Below are 11,565 nucleotides of genomic sequence, written 5' to 3' on the forward strand. Positions count from 1 at the left end.
CCCCCCCCATACCCTTGTTGCAAAGGATCCCTCCCCCCACCCCCCTTTTTATTCTTCTTGATACAGCCAAATTCAAGATCCTGGAGTGCAATGATCAGATGAACAGACACAGCCACTGAAGAAGGATGAATGAGCTGTTTCCCCTCGAGTATGCTCTCACCAAGCATGTGACTTGAAATAAAAAGCTGAAGAAACCCTCTTTAAAAGTATGGCTGGCACAGAACAGTTAGCACAAGTTAAAACTGCTTCTCCAAACCCCAAACGGCATTAAAAGGAATTGGCATTTCCCCCGTGGACAGTCACTAGTTGTAATGACTTGGTTTCAGTACTCCACTGTGTTATCTCTGAGCAGCCTTCCCTTGCACTGGGAGGCTGGAAAAGGTCACTCGGGTTTCTCCAGACATTCAAATAACTATTATGAAGCAGAATTACCAGAAGGAAAGAGCTTGTTTGCAGAAGTAAGAGGTGAAGGGTACAGAAGAGATAAATAGCTTATAACTGGGGGCATCTGCACTGCAGAGGAACAGCAGGTAAACCCCCTTCGGTAAAACACGGAAGCTTTGCTCCTGTCAATGTAAACATGTTGAGTGTTTCAAGAAGCTAATCCAGAGATGCTCTCTTAGCTTCTGAACACTTCCCAGCCTAGAGCCTCTGCTTTCTCCTCCCTCTCCAACCGCGCTGTAATTGGTGCCAATCGGGAAGTGACTGGGATATAGTTATGTGTGGACCAAAGGCCACCCAGGACCAGCAGTTAATGGGAAGAGTCTTCACCTTCCCAAGTAAAGGCTCTCATGATCAACTCCTGGCAACACAGATGCTACCTGAAGCACAAGAGATGCTTTTCTTTGATTGGTGTTTGTGTGGGATTGGCCAAAATCCCTTTTAGTTCAAGGGCTTGGATATTCTACCTTAGCTGCACAATTCCATAGTAAAAGCTGCAGTGGGATAACTGGCATCAGTGGGGTGTGCCGGGGGAGATTTCTCTGGCTGCTATTCAAGATGGAACATCCCCGAGGTCTCACCTCTTCTGGTTGCTATTACCTGTCCCACTCATGGTAGCCACAAAGAGCTACACCTCCAGAAGCCCTCTGCAGAGCCAGGGCTTCCGAATTCTCCCACAATTAAAGATTCTTCTGTGCTTCCTTTTCAAGTCGAGTCATCCAACCCTTTACTTGGGTGCTCAGAGCTGGACTTGCAGAGCCTGTCCATGATCCCCTGCAGCATAGGTTGAACAATGCCCAAGAGAGGGCGCTGGGAGGAGTCTCCGTCCCAGCAGGCTTCCATCAGCTGCCAGCATTCCTCATCAAACACCGGGAGACGCTCCGGGCGAACCCCTGGAAAATGGGGAGAGAGGGACCTGGTTACCATCAGCACACCTCAAATCACAGACACCACTGCCTGCTCCTTGTTGCTATAGCGCAGGCTGAAGTGACCAAGGTGGCCTGGCTGGGATCTAATGCTCCTGACACCACTTCAGCGATGCTGCGACACCTTTGGGAGCATTGCTGGGTTTGCTCAGGTCATGCACACTTCAGGGCATGGCCAACACATTTATGTTCCTGAAATCCCAGCCTGGTTTGGACTGGAAGGGACCTTAAAGCTCCCCCAGCTCCAACCCCTGCCCCGGGCAGGGACACCTTCCACTAGAGCAGGTTGCTCCAAGCCCCTGTGTCCAACCTGGCCTTGAACACTGCCAGGGATGGGGCAGCCACAGCTTCTCTGGGCACCCTGTGCCAGCACCTCAGCACCCTCACAGGGAAGAGCTGCTGCCTCAGAGCTCATCTCAGTCTCCCCTCTGGCAGGTTAAAGCCATTTTCACTGGAGCTTCCTCTTGCAACTGTTTGGGAGCAAACTCAAGCCCCCCCAGCTCATAGTGGTGGCTGTGGGAGCCAGCTCAACATGAGAACAAGCAGCGAGTGCAGCCTCCTGCCCAAATGAATACAAGACTCACTCATCTGAGTTAATCTTTTTCACATGAGAAGGGGAGAGTTTAGATGGACAGGAACTAAGGAGACAAAGTAGTGAAACATTCCAATACCTTGAAGCAGCACAAGGGATTAAGCTCCCACAAAACATACTACACCTACACGAGCACAAGAGTAAGTTTATATTTTGGGGATTGACTCCCAGTGTGTTTTACTCAACATTCAGCTTCCTCAGCAGGCTGCCCACTACCATGTACAGATCACCACAGCCTCCAGAAACTGCAGGGGATTAAACATTCCTCAGGGGATCATGCCTGGCTGGTTCTGGGGCCTAAGGAACCGTTGTACTACACTACTTATAGTAGTAGGTGCTCTACTACGTCACATGGTTAAGCAGTGTGCTGGCACAGTTCTGCAACACCATGGCAAATAGGTGGTTAACTGAAAGCTTGCTTTATCCCTGCTGATTTTAGTCAGACTTTCAGAGACTATCCCCAAGTTTAACTCTATTTAGACTGTCAATAAAGCAAAACAATGTGTATTTTTACCTTTCAGTTACAAGGGGATAAAAACGGATTTCCTCCTCTCCTCCAATTTTACTCAAGCATCAAAGTATCAACCAAGAGAGTTCAAATAAGCCATTTATACCTCTTCTAACATTGTTCCAAAGGTGGTCTTTGCTCGCACATCTCTCAAAAGCCTCTGGTAACTTCACATGTCCGGAACAGATGTACCAAAACAGAATGCCAAATGCATAAACATCCACTGAGTTATCGTACTTCCCTGTGGCAGAAACACAACTGGTGAGCGGGGCTCAGTTCCGCCTGGCTCTGCTGCTGCTGTGGGTCTGCCAGAGCCAACATCAGCCTCTAAACCCAGACCCGGGCAACTCCTCATTTATCACAAGGTCACCCACTGAACTAGAACAGACTGAACACGCCAAAAGCCAATGCTCACCTCTGTAAGGCCAATCTAACCTGCTAGGCATGAGCATTCCACTGGTAACAACCACCTGAATGACACTGTCTAAATCAAACTGAAGCAACCCTATTTGTTTAACTGCAATCTTGTCCAAGCAAGGAGAGCATCTCAAACTGAAAGGATTCTGTATGGACGTCAGTGCTACCATAAGGTGTTTGCTCAGGAGAACAGTTTAGAGAGTGCCGGCCAGAAGCACAACTCACAGTGAATTTGAACACACTCCACGTGTTAGTAACGGCCTGGAAATCCCTTACAGGGAACCCTTTCTGAAGTATTTGCCTGTGAAAGCCAAATATTTCCAGCTTCCTTTTTTAACTTTCCAATTGCCAAGAGGATTAATCACTTCAGCAAAGCTTATGAATCCCCCAGTTCTCTTTCAAGTAACCAAAGATTTAAGACTGACTTAAAATACAGGAAGAAATGAAGAGTATGCATTGTAAGCAGGTAGTCTTCTGGGGTTTGGGTCTGTTTCACGGTTTGCTTTATTGTTAAGCAAGTTGGGATCCTAATTCAAAGTACTGGCCTTCAAAACTCGAGGCAGAGCAGGACAGTAGCAGATTCAGTCAATGAGCATACCTGTAAAGAGCTCAGGAGCCATATGAATGGGTGTGCCTACAATACTGCCAGACATCATGGCTTCTGGTTTGCAGAACCCCAAGTCAGTGATTTTGGCTCGATTCTTTTTGTCAAGCTGTAGAAGAATTCATACAGAGGCAGCTGATCACACTTCTCACGTTTAGGATTGCTTTGTAACAGTCAGGTTTTCAACTGTGTACACTGAAGGGCTGGGCATCTGTTCTAAGCCAGCTTCTCCGATTCCTTGGCTGCTCTTGAACGTTTACCTAGTTCAGCTCAGTAGCAAGACATGTCTTCACTTGTCCCCTCCACAGAGGGTGTGGCTGGGATTTAACAGAACCAGGAACTGGAAGTCCTACTTGCAGCTCAAGCTCTGTACCTTCAAGAGAAGTCACTCTCCTGCTCCCTTTCCCCAAGGCTTTCTGCCTGAAAAATGAGCTAGGGAACCCTCTCTGCAAGGCCAGTTGTGGCTACAACACAACTTAAAAGATCCTGTATGAAGCAAGCTACTACTTCACTTCCATTATGCTTCTCCCTCCCACCGAAAGGCCCTTGTAAGCCTTCAGGATTAGCCAGATACAAAAGCTTTCCTTACCAAGACGTTTTTGAGTTTGATATCCCGGTGCACAAGCCCCTGACTGTGAAGATAACGGATTCCTTCCACTACATCCAAGGCAATCTGTAATCGTGTTTCTAATTCCAGCCCAGCCTGAAGAACAAACACACATTTCATTTTTACAAGTGGAAGTTACTTTTGCTTTTCTCATCTGCCAAACCCGCTGAAAACCGAGCAATTCCACCTCTGGTTTACAGATTAACAGAGGTGGGCTTTTTAATGTATGGAGAGAAAACATCCACACACAGGCTGGGGTTACCTTTAGTCCTGTATAGAGGTCTCTGTGCAACCGTTCCATTATCAGGAGGACAGCAATGCTGGAGCCCCCTCCATAGCCATAATCAATCACAGAGCCATGGAGATGCACAAGCCTCTCGTGGCTCTGCAGAGACCTAGAGGAAGTTCAGCACAGAGTTGGTCATTTTTATATCCTCCACCCCAGGCCAAGCCTCACCTTCTAAAAGGCAACTGCCAGTGGCTGCAGCTTTAGCACAGCAGCACAGTACACTTACACCATGCAGTAGAAGTTCACAGCACCCCACAGCTCTGAGGACCATAACATGCATCTGCCCAAGCCAGCGAAACTCAAGAAAGCCTATTAAAGGTTATAGCAGCACAGAAACACTGCAGGATTTCAGCTGTCTGCACTGCAGTACCTGCCTGCAGCTCTTGTCTGACAACAAGCTGGTTTCTGCAGTACAGACCCATCACTTTCCTTTGTGAATTCAGACAGGACAAAGGCAGGTTGACTCATCCCTCCTTTTCCAGCACCAAAATCCAGGTGGGAAGAACCATTTGTTATCATATTCTTAACTCTAATTTACTCTGCAAACGAGCAAGCATTTGAACAGCACACACACCAGAGAATCAGATTAAGACAGGAAGGAGCATGCCTGCCTACCTTTCTGTGCCTGGTACATTTCTGCAGTGGCACTGGCAAGCTGTCCTGCCTTTGCTAGAAGGGGCAGCTTAGCACTTCATGAGGTCAAGTCACCAGTTGCAGCACAGAACTATAGCAAGCAAGGTTGTGCCTATGCGAATAGCATGTTTGCAGCATGAAGTTAAGGAGATCCATGTGCAATGAGAAAAGTGCTTGTGATACACACCTCATATAGTGAAACTCAAGTGCAAGGTCATTCCAGTGCTTCTCATCTGGAGGAACAACAGACTTCAGTGCACATGGGAAATGCCCTCCCCAGCTGTCACACAGATAGACCACACCATACTGTCCTCGGCCCAGCTCCCGGCCCAGCTTTGGTTTGCCTGGAAGGCACAACATCATTTAGTCAGACTTGAAACCATGTTTGTTTCTTCCTGCAGACCATGGCTGGCAGCGCAGAGTCTGGCACGGGCCAGCAGCTGCACCAGTCGACTCCGTGCCCGATGGAGGCTCACAGAAGCAGTTGAGGGAAAAGCACAACAGCCCCCCCACTCCTTTACACCCACTGCCTGCTTCAGGAGGAGGGAGCAGGAGATAATACAGCAAGCACAATGCTCACCGTGTAACAGCACATCCTGAAGGGACCTGCTCTCCAGCGAGAGCCGCGCCAGCCGAGGAGCATGGTCCTTCCGCACCTTCAGCCACAGGTCTTCTGTCTTCTCCAGCCTGCCAGAATGGCCATCTTCTAACTGCAAGAGAGAGCCCCGTACACTGCAGTCCTGCCTGGCTGGAAGCCCCGTGTAAAGAGGTCAATGGTCCTTGCACAACTGAGGAAAGATCCCAGTTAAAGCATGCCTAAAGCAGGACCTTGTATGAGGGCACTCACGCCAGCTCTGCCACCTCTGCCTACAGAACGGCAGCATTAACTGCATGAGCTGCAGTTTCAGCTCCCTCTGCAATTAAAACCCCGCGTTCCAGAAGTGCAGTGTACAAACCAAGGCCTCCTCAGCAGCTGCACACACTCACCTGACGCAGAGAAGCTGCAAAAGCCTCATGGGAACTGTTTAGCCTGGTCCGGAACTGGCTGCAAATGCTCTTGGCTAACTTGGATGCACTGAGGCTCTCGATAGCATCCTGAGCAACTTTCCTCTTCCAGTCACTGGTGATGGCAGGAGGGCTGACCCATGTAATCCGCTGGATTATCTACTCAAACAGGAAAGAGAATTAAGGCACTAGCACAAAAACCCTCCAAAGGGTCAGTCCATTTACTCACACTGCTCAGACACCCTCTAGTAATGCAGTCATCTGCAACCTGAATTGGGATAAACTACGATCAGTGTAGAGTTAACATGTTGTTGTCCACACACACACACACACACACACACACACACAGAGTAAGAGGTCCGATTCTTTCTCAGTATCTGCTCAGTTTGTTCCTACATGCCAACCATCCTTTCATGTCTGGCCAAGAACACACTTGGCTGAACAACCACCACGTGGAAAAGCACAGTTGTGGTGCAGCTTCTCAGCTACAAACAGGCAGCATGAGCAGTAACCCAGAGAAATGTTCCAGAACAGTGAAGCAGCTTTTTGGGGGACAGACACTGCCCAGGTGTGGAAATCCTTGGTGTGGGTATACACCACATCCCTGAAATTGCTGGCTGATGAAGATGCCCTGCTCCACCCTTTATTAGAAGCCACAGAAATCCAGCTCTGCACACTCAGGCTGGATCCTTCACCCAGGCTGAAGGAGGAATCCGAAGGTTTGGTACCACTCCATCTGCACTGCACCTATTTGGGAAAAAAAGTCATATTCCTCCCATCCATACAAGGAATCTCAAGAGGGAGGAGGCAGTAAAGGTCATCAACAGCTCAGAGAAAGAACTTCAGAAAGGTGAATGCTTTTAACAGGCGGGAATTTAAAGCAAAGACCTGAGGAAATCCAATCTGCTCTGGAGGGAGGAGAGTGAGCTGACACTGCAAAACAAGCAAAACACCCACAAGAAACCCTCAACCCCCCAAAAACCTAGCAGTTCCCCCAAACAAACAGCAAGTTTCAAGATGCTGATCATCGGAACAGGAAGGAAAGGATAAAGAGAGAATTTCCTTCACCTCAAGTATTAGCATCCCCAGGAGAAAACTATACACACAGCTTTGATGGGGAAGCAACAGCCTTCCAATGCATGTGCCCAGAGCCAAAATTCAGAGAGTGCCAAAAGCATTTCACTGCACAGTGACAGGTACTAGAAATCAGTGATGAAGATGCCCATACCTGTTTGATCTGTTCCCACAACATCCTGGTTACTGTTGAGCCAGAGTGGAAAGTGACTTCAACATGGTAGGCTGCATTTAGTATCTGGAAAGCAGGGGAAAGATGAAAGTATGGGAACTGGGCAAGCTTTAATCACTATAAAGTGTGCCAGACCCTCTGAAAATGAAGAAATGGACACTAGATGGGATACTTTATGATTCACTTGCTTTGATTTATTTCTTGTATTAATCCCACAGGTGCTTCTATCTGGCTCCTATATACAGATTTAGGAAAGGTAAATACTGGGCCTTTAAGTGAGTGTTCCCCAGTTTCAGAACCTCCCTTAATACCACCAGACACACCCCCCCCCCCCCCACCCCCTTCCGCCCTCTCTTTCCTTTTCACTCCCCCCCATACTCCTGAGCTCTGTTCCTCTCATTTCAGTGTGCATCCCAGTCTCCTACCACCCTTGCTGGCTCAGGACGCAGACAATTCCTAAGGATACTCTAGAGAGCCATTTAAGCCACCAGACCTGTTTGAGATAATTGCTTGTGATGTGTACAGAAACATCCTTGGACTTCTCCCAGCTTCTTGCAGGATGTACTGAGACCTCCCAGGACTCCTCCAGGCTCTTCAGGCACCTCTCCAGAGTCCCCACAAAGCTCTCTCGCAGGTAGTCCACGGAACTGATCAGCTTATTGGCAACTGCTTGGTTTAACCGGGAAATAATCAGTTCCTGGATTTGCTTAATGCAACACTTGATGTCCTTGGAACTCACAGGTTCCCCGTTCTCAGGAATGATGATATCTGCATCAAAGAAAAGAAAGGGGCATCTTTTGTATTCAGCACAGCACTGGTGCCCCCATGGCTGAGAGCTGCTTGGAGTGGTCTGTAGGGGAGCTGCAGCGCAGCCCCAGCTGGTGCCAGAATTCACAGGATACTCACCACCAGCATTCTGAAGCTACTACAGGTTTACAGTGCTGCCAAGTCAACTATCACCTCAGAACTCACAGGGCAGAAGCACGCAGCTGTATTTCTGTCTAAAGCAGCACAGAGCAGGAGATGCTTCCAGGCCTGGCTGCCATCCAGAAGCACTGCTGGATGCTGAGTGTTCTGAAGGAAGCGGCAGAACAACCACCCTGCTTCCAGGACACTTTTCTGCTGGTGCCTTGAAAAGGTTCATTACCACCTTGGTATTTTTAAACAAACACTGAGCAATCACTGCTCCCACACTGAGTAATAATACTACGTTACTACCAGGAGATGAAGACCTTGTCTCTGGAGTTTGGCCAACAACAGTCTAGTGTACTTAACACAAACCCAGTGATCAGCAGATGGCATTAGCTCCTCAGAGTAACACCTTCCTTCTTTCAGGATATTACTGCAAATACTGGTATCCAGCAAGATGCTATGCTCTAAGTGATACCTGCTGTGCAAATACATACAGACACATATTTACTGCAGGTGTTTTATCTTGTGCTGCCCCTAAACATACTCCTAGACGTAAAGAAACCTGAACTCAGGTAGTACAGTGCTCCAACTCTGTGAAGAGTGGGATGGGCAGAACACAGGAATTACCTGTCCTGCTAATGGAGCAATAGCAGCCCTACACAGGTAGAACTAACACACTACTGTTAGTGTAAGCTAGCTCATTGGGGTATTTTATGGCATGCAAATAGGTTATGCTGCAATTAAAACAAGCTCTTTATGAGGACTACATTTTTGTGGGGGCACTACAAAGCAACCATTTCAAGAGGCAGGAAAGATGTCCTCCAGTTCCCACCTGCAGAAGCAAAACCACCAGATTCTAACCTGCAGCATTAAACCTAATCCACTGTTTATTATGTGCTCCATCCCTGGCAGTGTTCAAGGCCAGGCTGGATGGAGTCTTGGGTGACATGGTCTGGTGTGAGGTGTCCCTGCCCATGACAGGGGGTTGGAACTGGGTGATCTTAAGGTCCTTTCCAACCCAAACCACTCTATGATTCTATGAAACCTCTACTTAGCAAGCAGAGGAGAGGAAAAAAGGGTTGTGAAATATCCAACCTACAACTCTTCACTGTGGTGTTTATGACAGAGCCCATATTCCTGCAGACAAACTCTGGGCAGCCTCTCACCCTCCACAGTTGACACGTCCTTGTGTGTGCTTCCAGCTCCTGTGCTCCTGGAAGTTGTGCCATGAGAAGATGTAGTGAGAAGTCTCCCATTTGCCAAAGCCACACACTAAATGCCAAGCGGAGGCCTCGGGAGCACAGGATGTTTTGTAGATTCAGGGGTGTGTGTTTAAAAGGAGAACTTTACCAACCCAGAAGGATTTCATTTTAGGAGGTTTTAGACCCAAAAGTCTTACGCAAACCTCTCAAAGGACTCAAACAGAAAGCACAGATCAAACCTTTGCTGCTACATCTCAGAAAGCTTTTTTCCTTAGGACAGATTTCTTCCCAAGTCTCAACACACCCACTGAGGCAGAGTTGGGAGAGTTATTTCCTTCTTCAGCAGAACAGGGAATGAAAGCAACGAAGTCAAATATGCTGAGAACTGTGCAGCAAGCTTGGGGGGAAAGGCCTGATCTGTAGGAAACCAAGACTGCATTTAGGACAGCACAAGAGAGAACACCTGCAATAAATGTGTATGTGTTTATCTGCAGATGAGGCTCAGGCCTCAGTTAAGGACAGTGCCTTTTACCCAGGAGATACTATAAAAAGTTCTTTGTGGATTACTTCTGAGTTTTCCCGCAAAGCCACTTGTCCAGGGTGTCATTAACCATCCCGTAGCAGACAGCAAGTACTCCACTGCCACTCTCCTTTAAAGCCCCCAACCTCTTCGTTCCCATTACTCTCCCAGCAGCAGTTACCTTTGAATTCCATATTAGCAGCATCCTCCAAGAGCTCCTCCTTCATACAGCTGAGAGTCTCTATGATCATGTCCTTCATCTCCTCTTGCTTGCGGTTGGCAATGTTCATCAGCGACTCGTAGAGCTCATTCTCCTTCCTGCGGGTGTACTCCAGCCTCTTGGGGGTGATCTGCAGGTCCCGCTGCATGTCAAAGGCCTGGTTGATGAAGATGTTGAGGCAGCGGCAGTGCACCTCGTTTAAACTGGTGGCTGCTTCCACCAGGTGCTTCTGAAGGACCTGCCTGGAAAAGGTGCTCAGGAGACGGAGCTTCTCCAGCTGCTCCACCAGCATGCTCTGAGCATCAGCGTCAGCACCGGGCGCCCCGCAGCTGCAGTGCTGGCTACTCAGGTACTCCAAGTCCATGAGCTGGCAGTGAAGGGAGGACTTTTCATGCTCGGGTTTTCTGGAAGGGATGAGGTCAGCCCCCACCTCCGGCACTCTGAAGAAGAAAATGGGCAAAGAGAATTTCTCTTTGATTTGGCGCAGTTCGTTCTCATCTGATGAGGAAAGCTCTGCCTCGCTGATGGCAAAGATGACCACAGGCAAGACCTGGTCCACGTACTCCCCCAGGGTGGTTTCAGCAGACTGGAATCCACGACATGGTGCTACCACAACGTCCACTTCCTGGCAAGTGAGGAAGTTAAAAACAGGGGTTTGTACAGACCCTTTTGAAAACTGGTCTATCCAAAAATGCACCTTCGCAAAGAGCAAAAGGAGAAACATCCAAACCCTTCCGGGCAGTTATGGAGTCTCACATACAGCATCATGCTCTTCTTTTGTACTCAGTTATTACTATTATTGCACTAAGTTATTAATTATCACTCGTATTTTGCACTAAGCCTTTGCGTTCTAGCTCAGTTCAGACCCAAGCTCAGAACAAGATTCCCAGGTAGGTGCTCCATGCGGATCCTTAGCTCACAGCTGCCCCATCTGCAGCCTCTCCCACTGAGGTTTCCCAGAGCTGCAGCTCTCTGAGGAGATACCCACACTGTCAGTTTTCCAAGAGCAGAAAGCACCACACCAGCCGCTGCTGCCAACACAAAGGCAGCACAAGAACCCATTCCAAAGAGTAGGCAGCCAAAGGACAGACGAGGGGGAACAGATGGTTGTAACAAGCTTAGTTATGACTTTCTTCAGATCCAAATGAAAACCAAGAGATGGATTTTACTTACTTATTTTCTTACTGCACGTAGTTTCACTGCCTTGGTCATGCTCCTGCTGATGGGACGTCTTAGTAACCCTACTCAAGAGGGACAGTTCTGAACCTGCTTCCTTGCCTTCCAGGGAAGTAAATGAGACTCACTTCTGGCTGTGCAAGAACAGCATTAGAACTGCATGTACCACTCCAGTAAAACAGAACCCCAGAGTGGTTTGTGTTGAAGGGACCTCACAGCTCCTCCAGCTCCAACCCCTGCCCCGGGCAGGGACACCTTCCACTAGAG

At 48.4% G+C, this 11,565-nt stretch overlaps 1 protein-coding gene across 1 annotated transcript in view; it reads right to left on the minus strand.

Moving 5' to 3' along the window:
• Positions 1–1,038: 1,038 nt before the first annotated feature.
• DSTYK (dual serine/threonine and tyrosine protein kinase) overlaps positions 1,039–11,565 on the minus strand; it is a gene marked incomplete at its 5' end in the record, with an annotated part of 16,409 nt that continues 5,882 nt past the window's right edge. Inside the window, 11 exons of the mRNA XM_010021110.1 lie at positions 1,039–1,334; positions 2,574–2,708; positions 3,483–3,597; positions 4,078–4,191; positions 4,358–4,490; positions 5,205–5,361; positions 5,598–5,727; positions 6,005–6,181; positions 7,251–7,334; positions 7,762–8,036; positions 10,084–10,747. Of these exons, the coding sequence (XP_010019412.1) occupies positions 1,147–1,334; positions 2,574–2,708; positions 3,483–3,597; positions 4,078–4,191; positions 4,358–4,490; positions 5,205–5,361; positions 5,598–5,727; positions 6,005–6,181; positions 7,251–7,334; positions 7,762–8,036; positions 10,084–10,747 (2,172 nt within the window). The remainder of the gene's footprint in view (positions 1,335–2,573; positions 2,709–3,482; positions 3,598–4,077; positions 4,192–4,357; positions 4,491–5,204; positions 5,362–5,597; positions 5,728–6,004; positions 6,182–7,250; positions 7,335–7,761; positions 8,037–10,083; positions 10,748–11,565) is intronic.

The sequence above is a fragment of the Nestor notabilis genome, unplaced genomic scaffold (assembly GCF_000696875.1).
Source record: "Nestor notabilis isolate BGI_N333 unplaced genomic scaffold, ASM69687v1 scaffold24208, whole genome shotgun sequence".
Lineage (NCBI taxonomy): Eukaryota > Metazoa > Chordata > Aves > Psittaciformes > Psittacidae > Nestor > Nestor notabilis.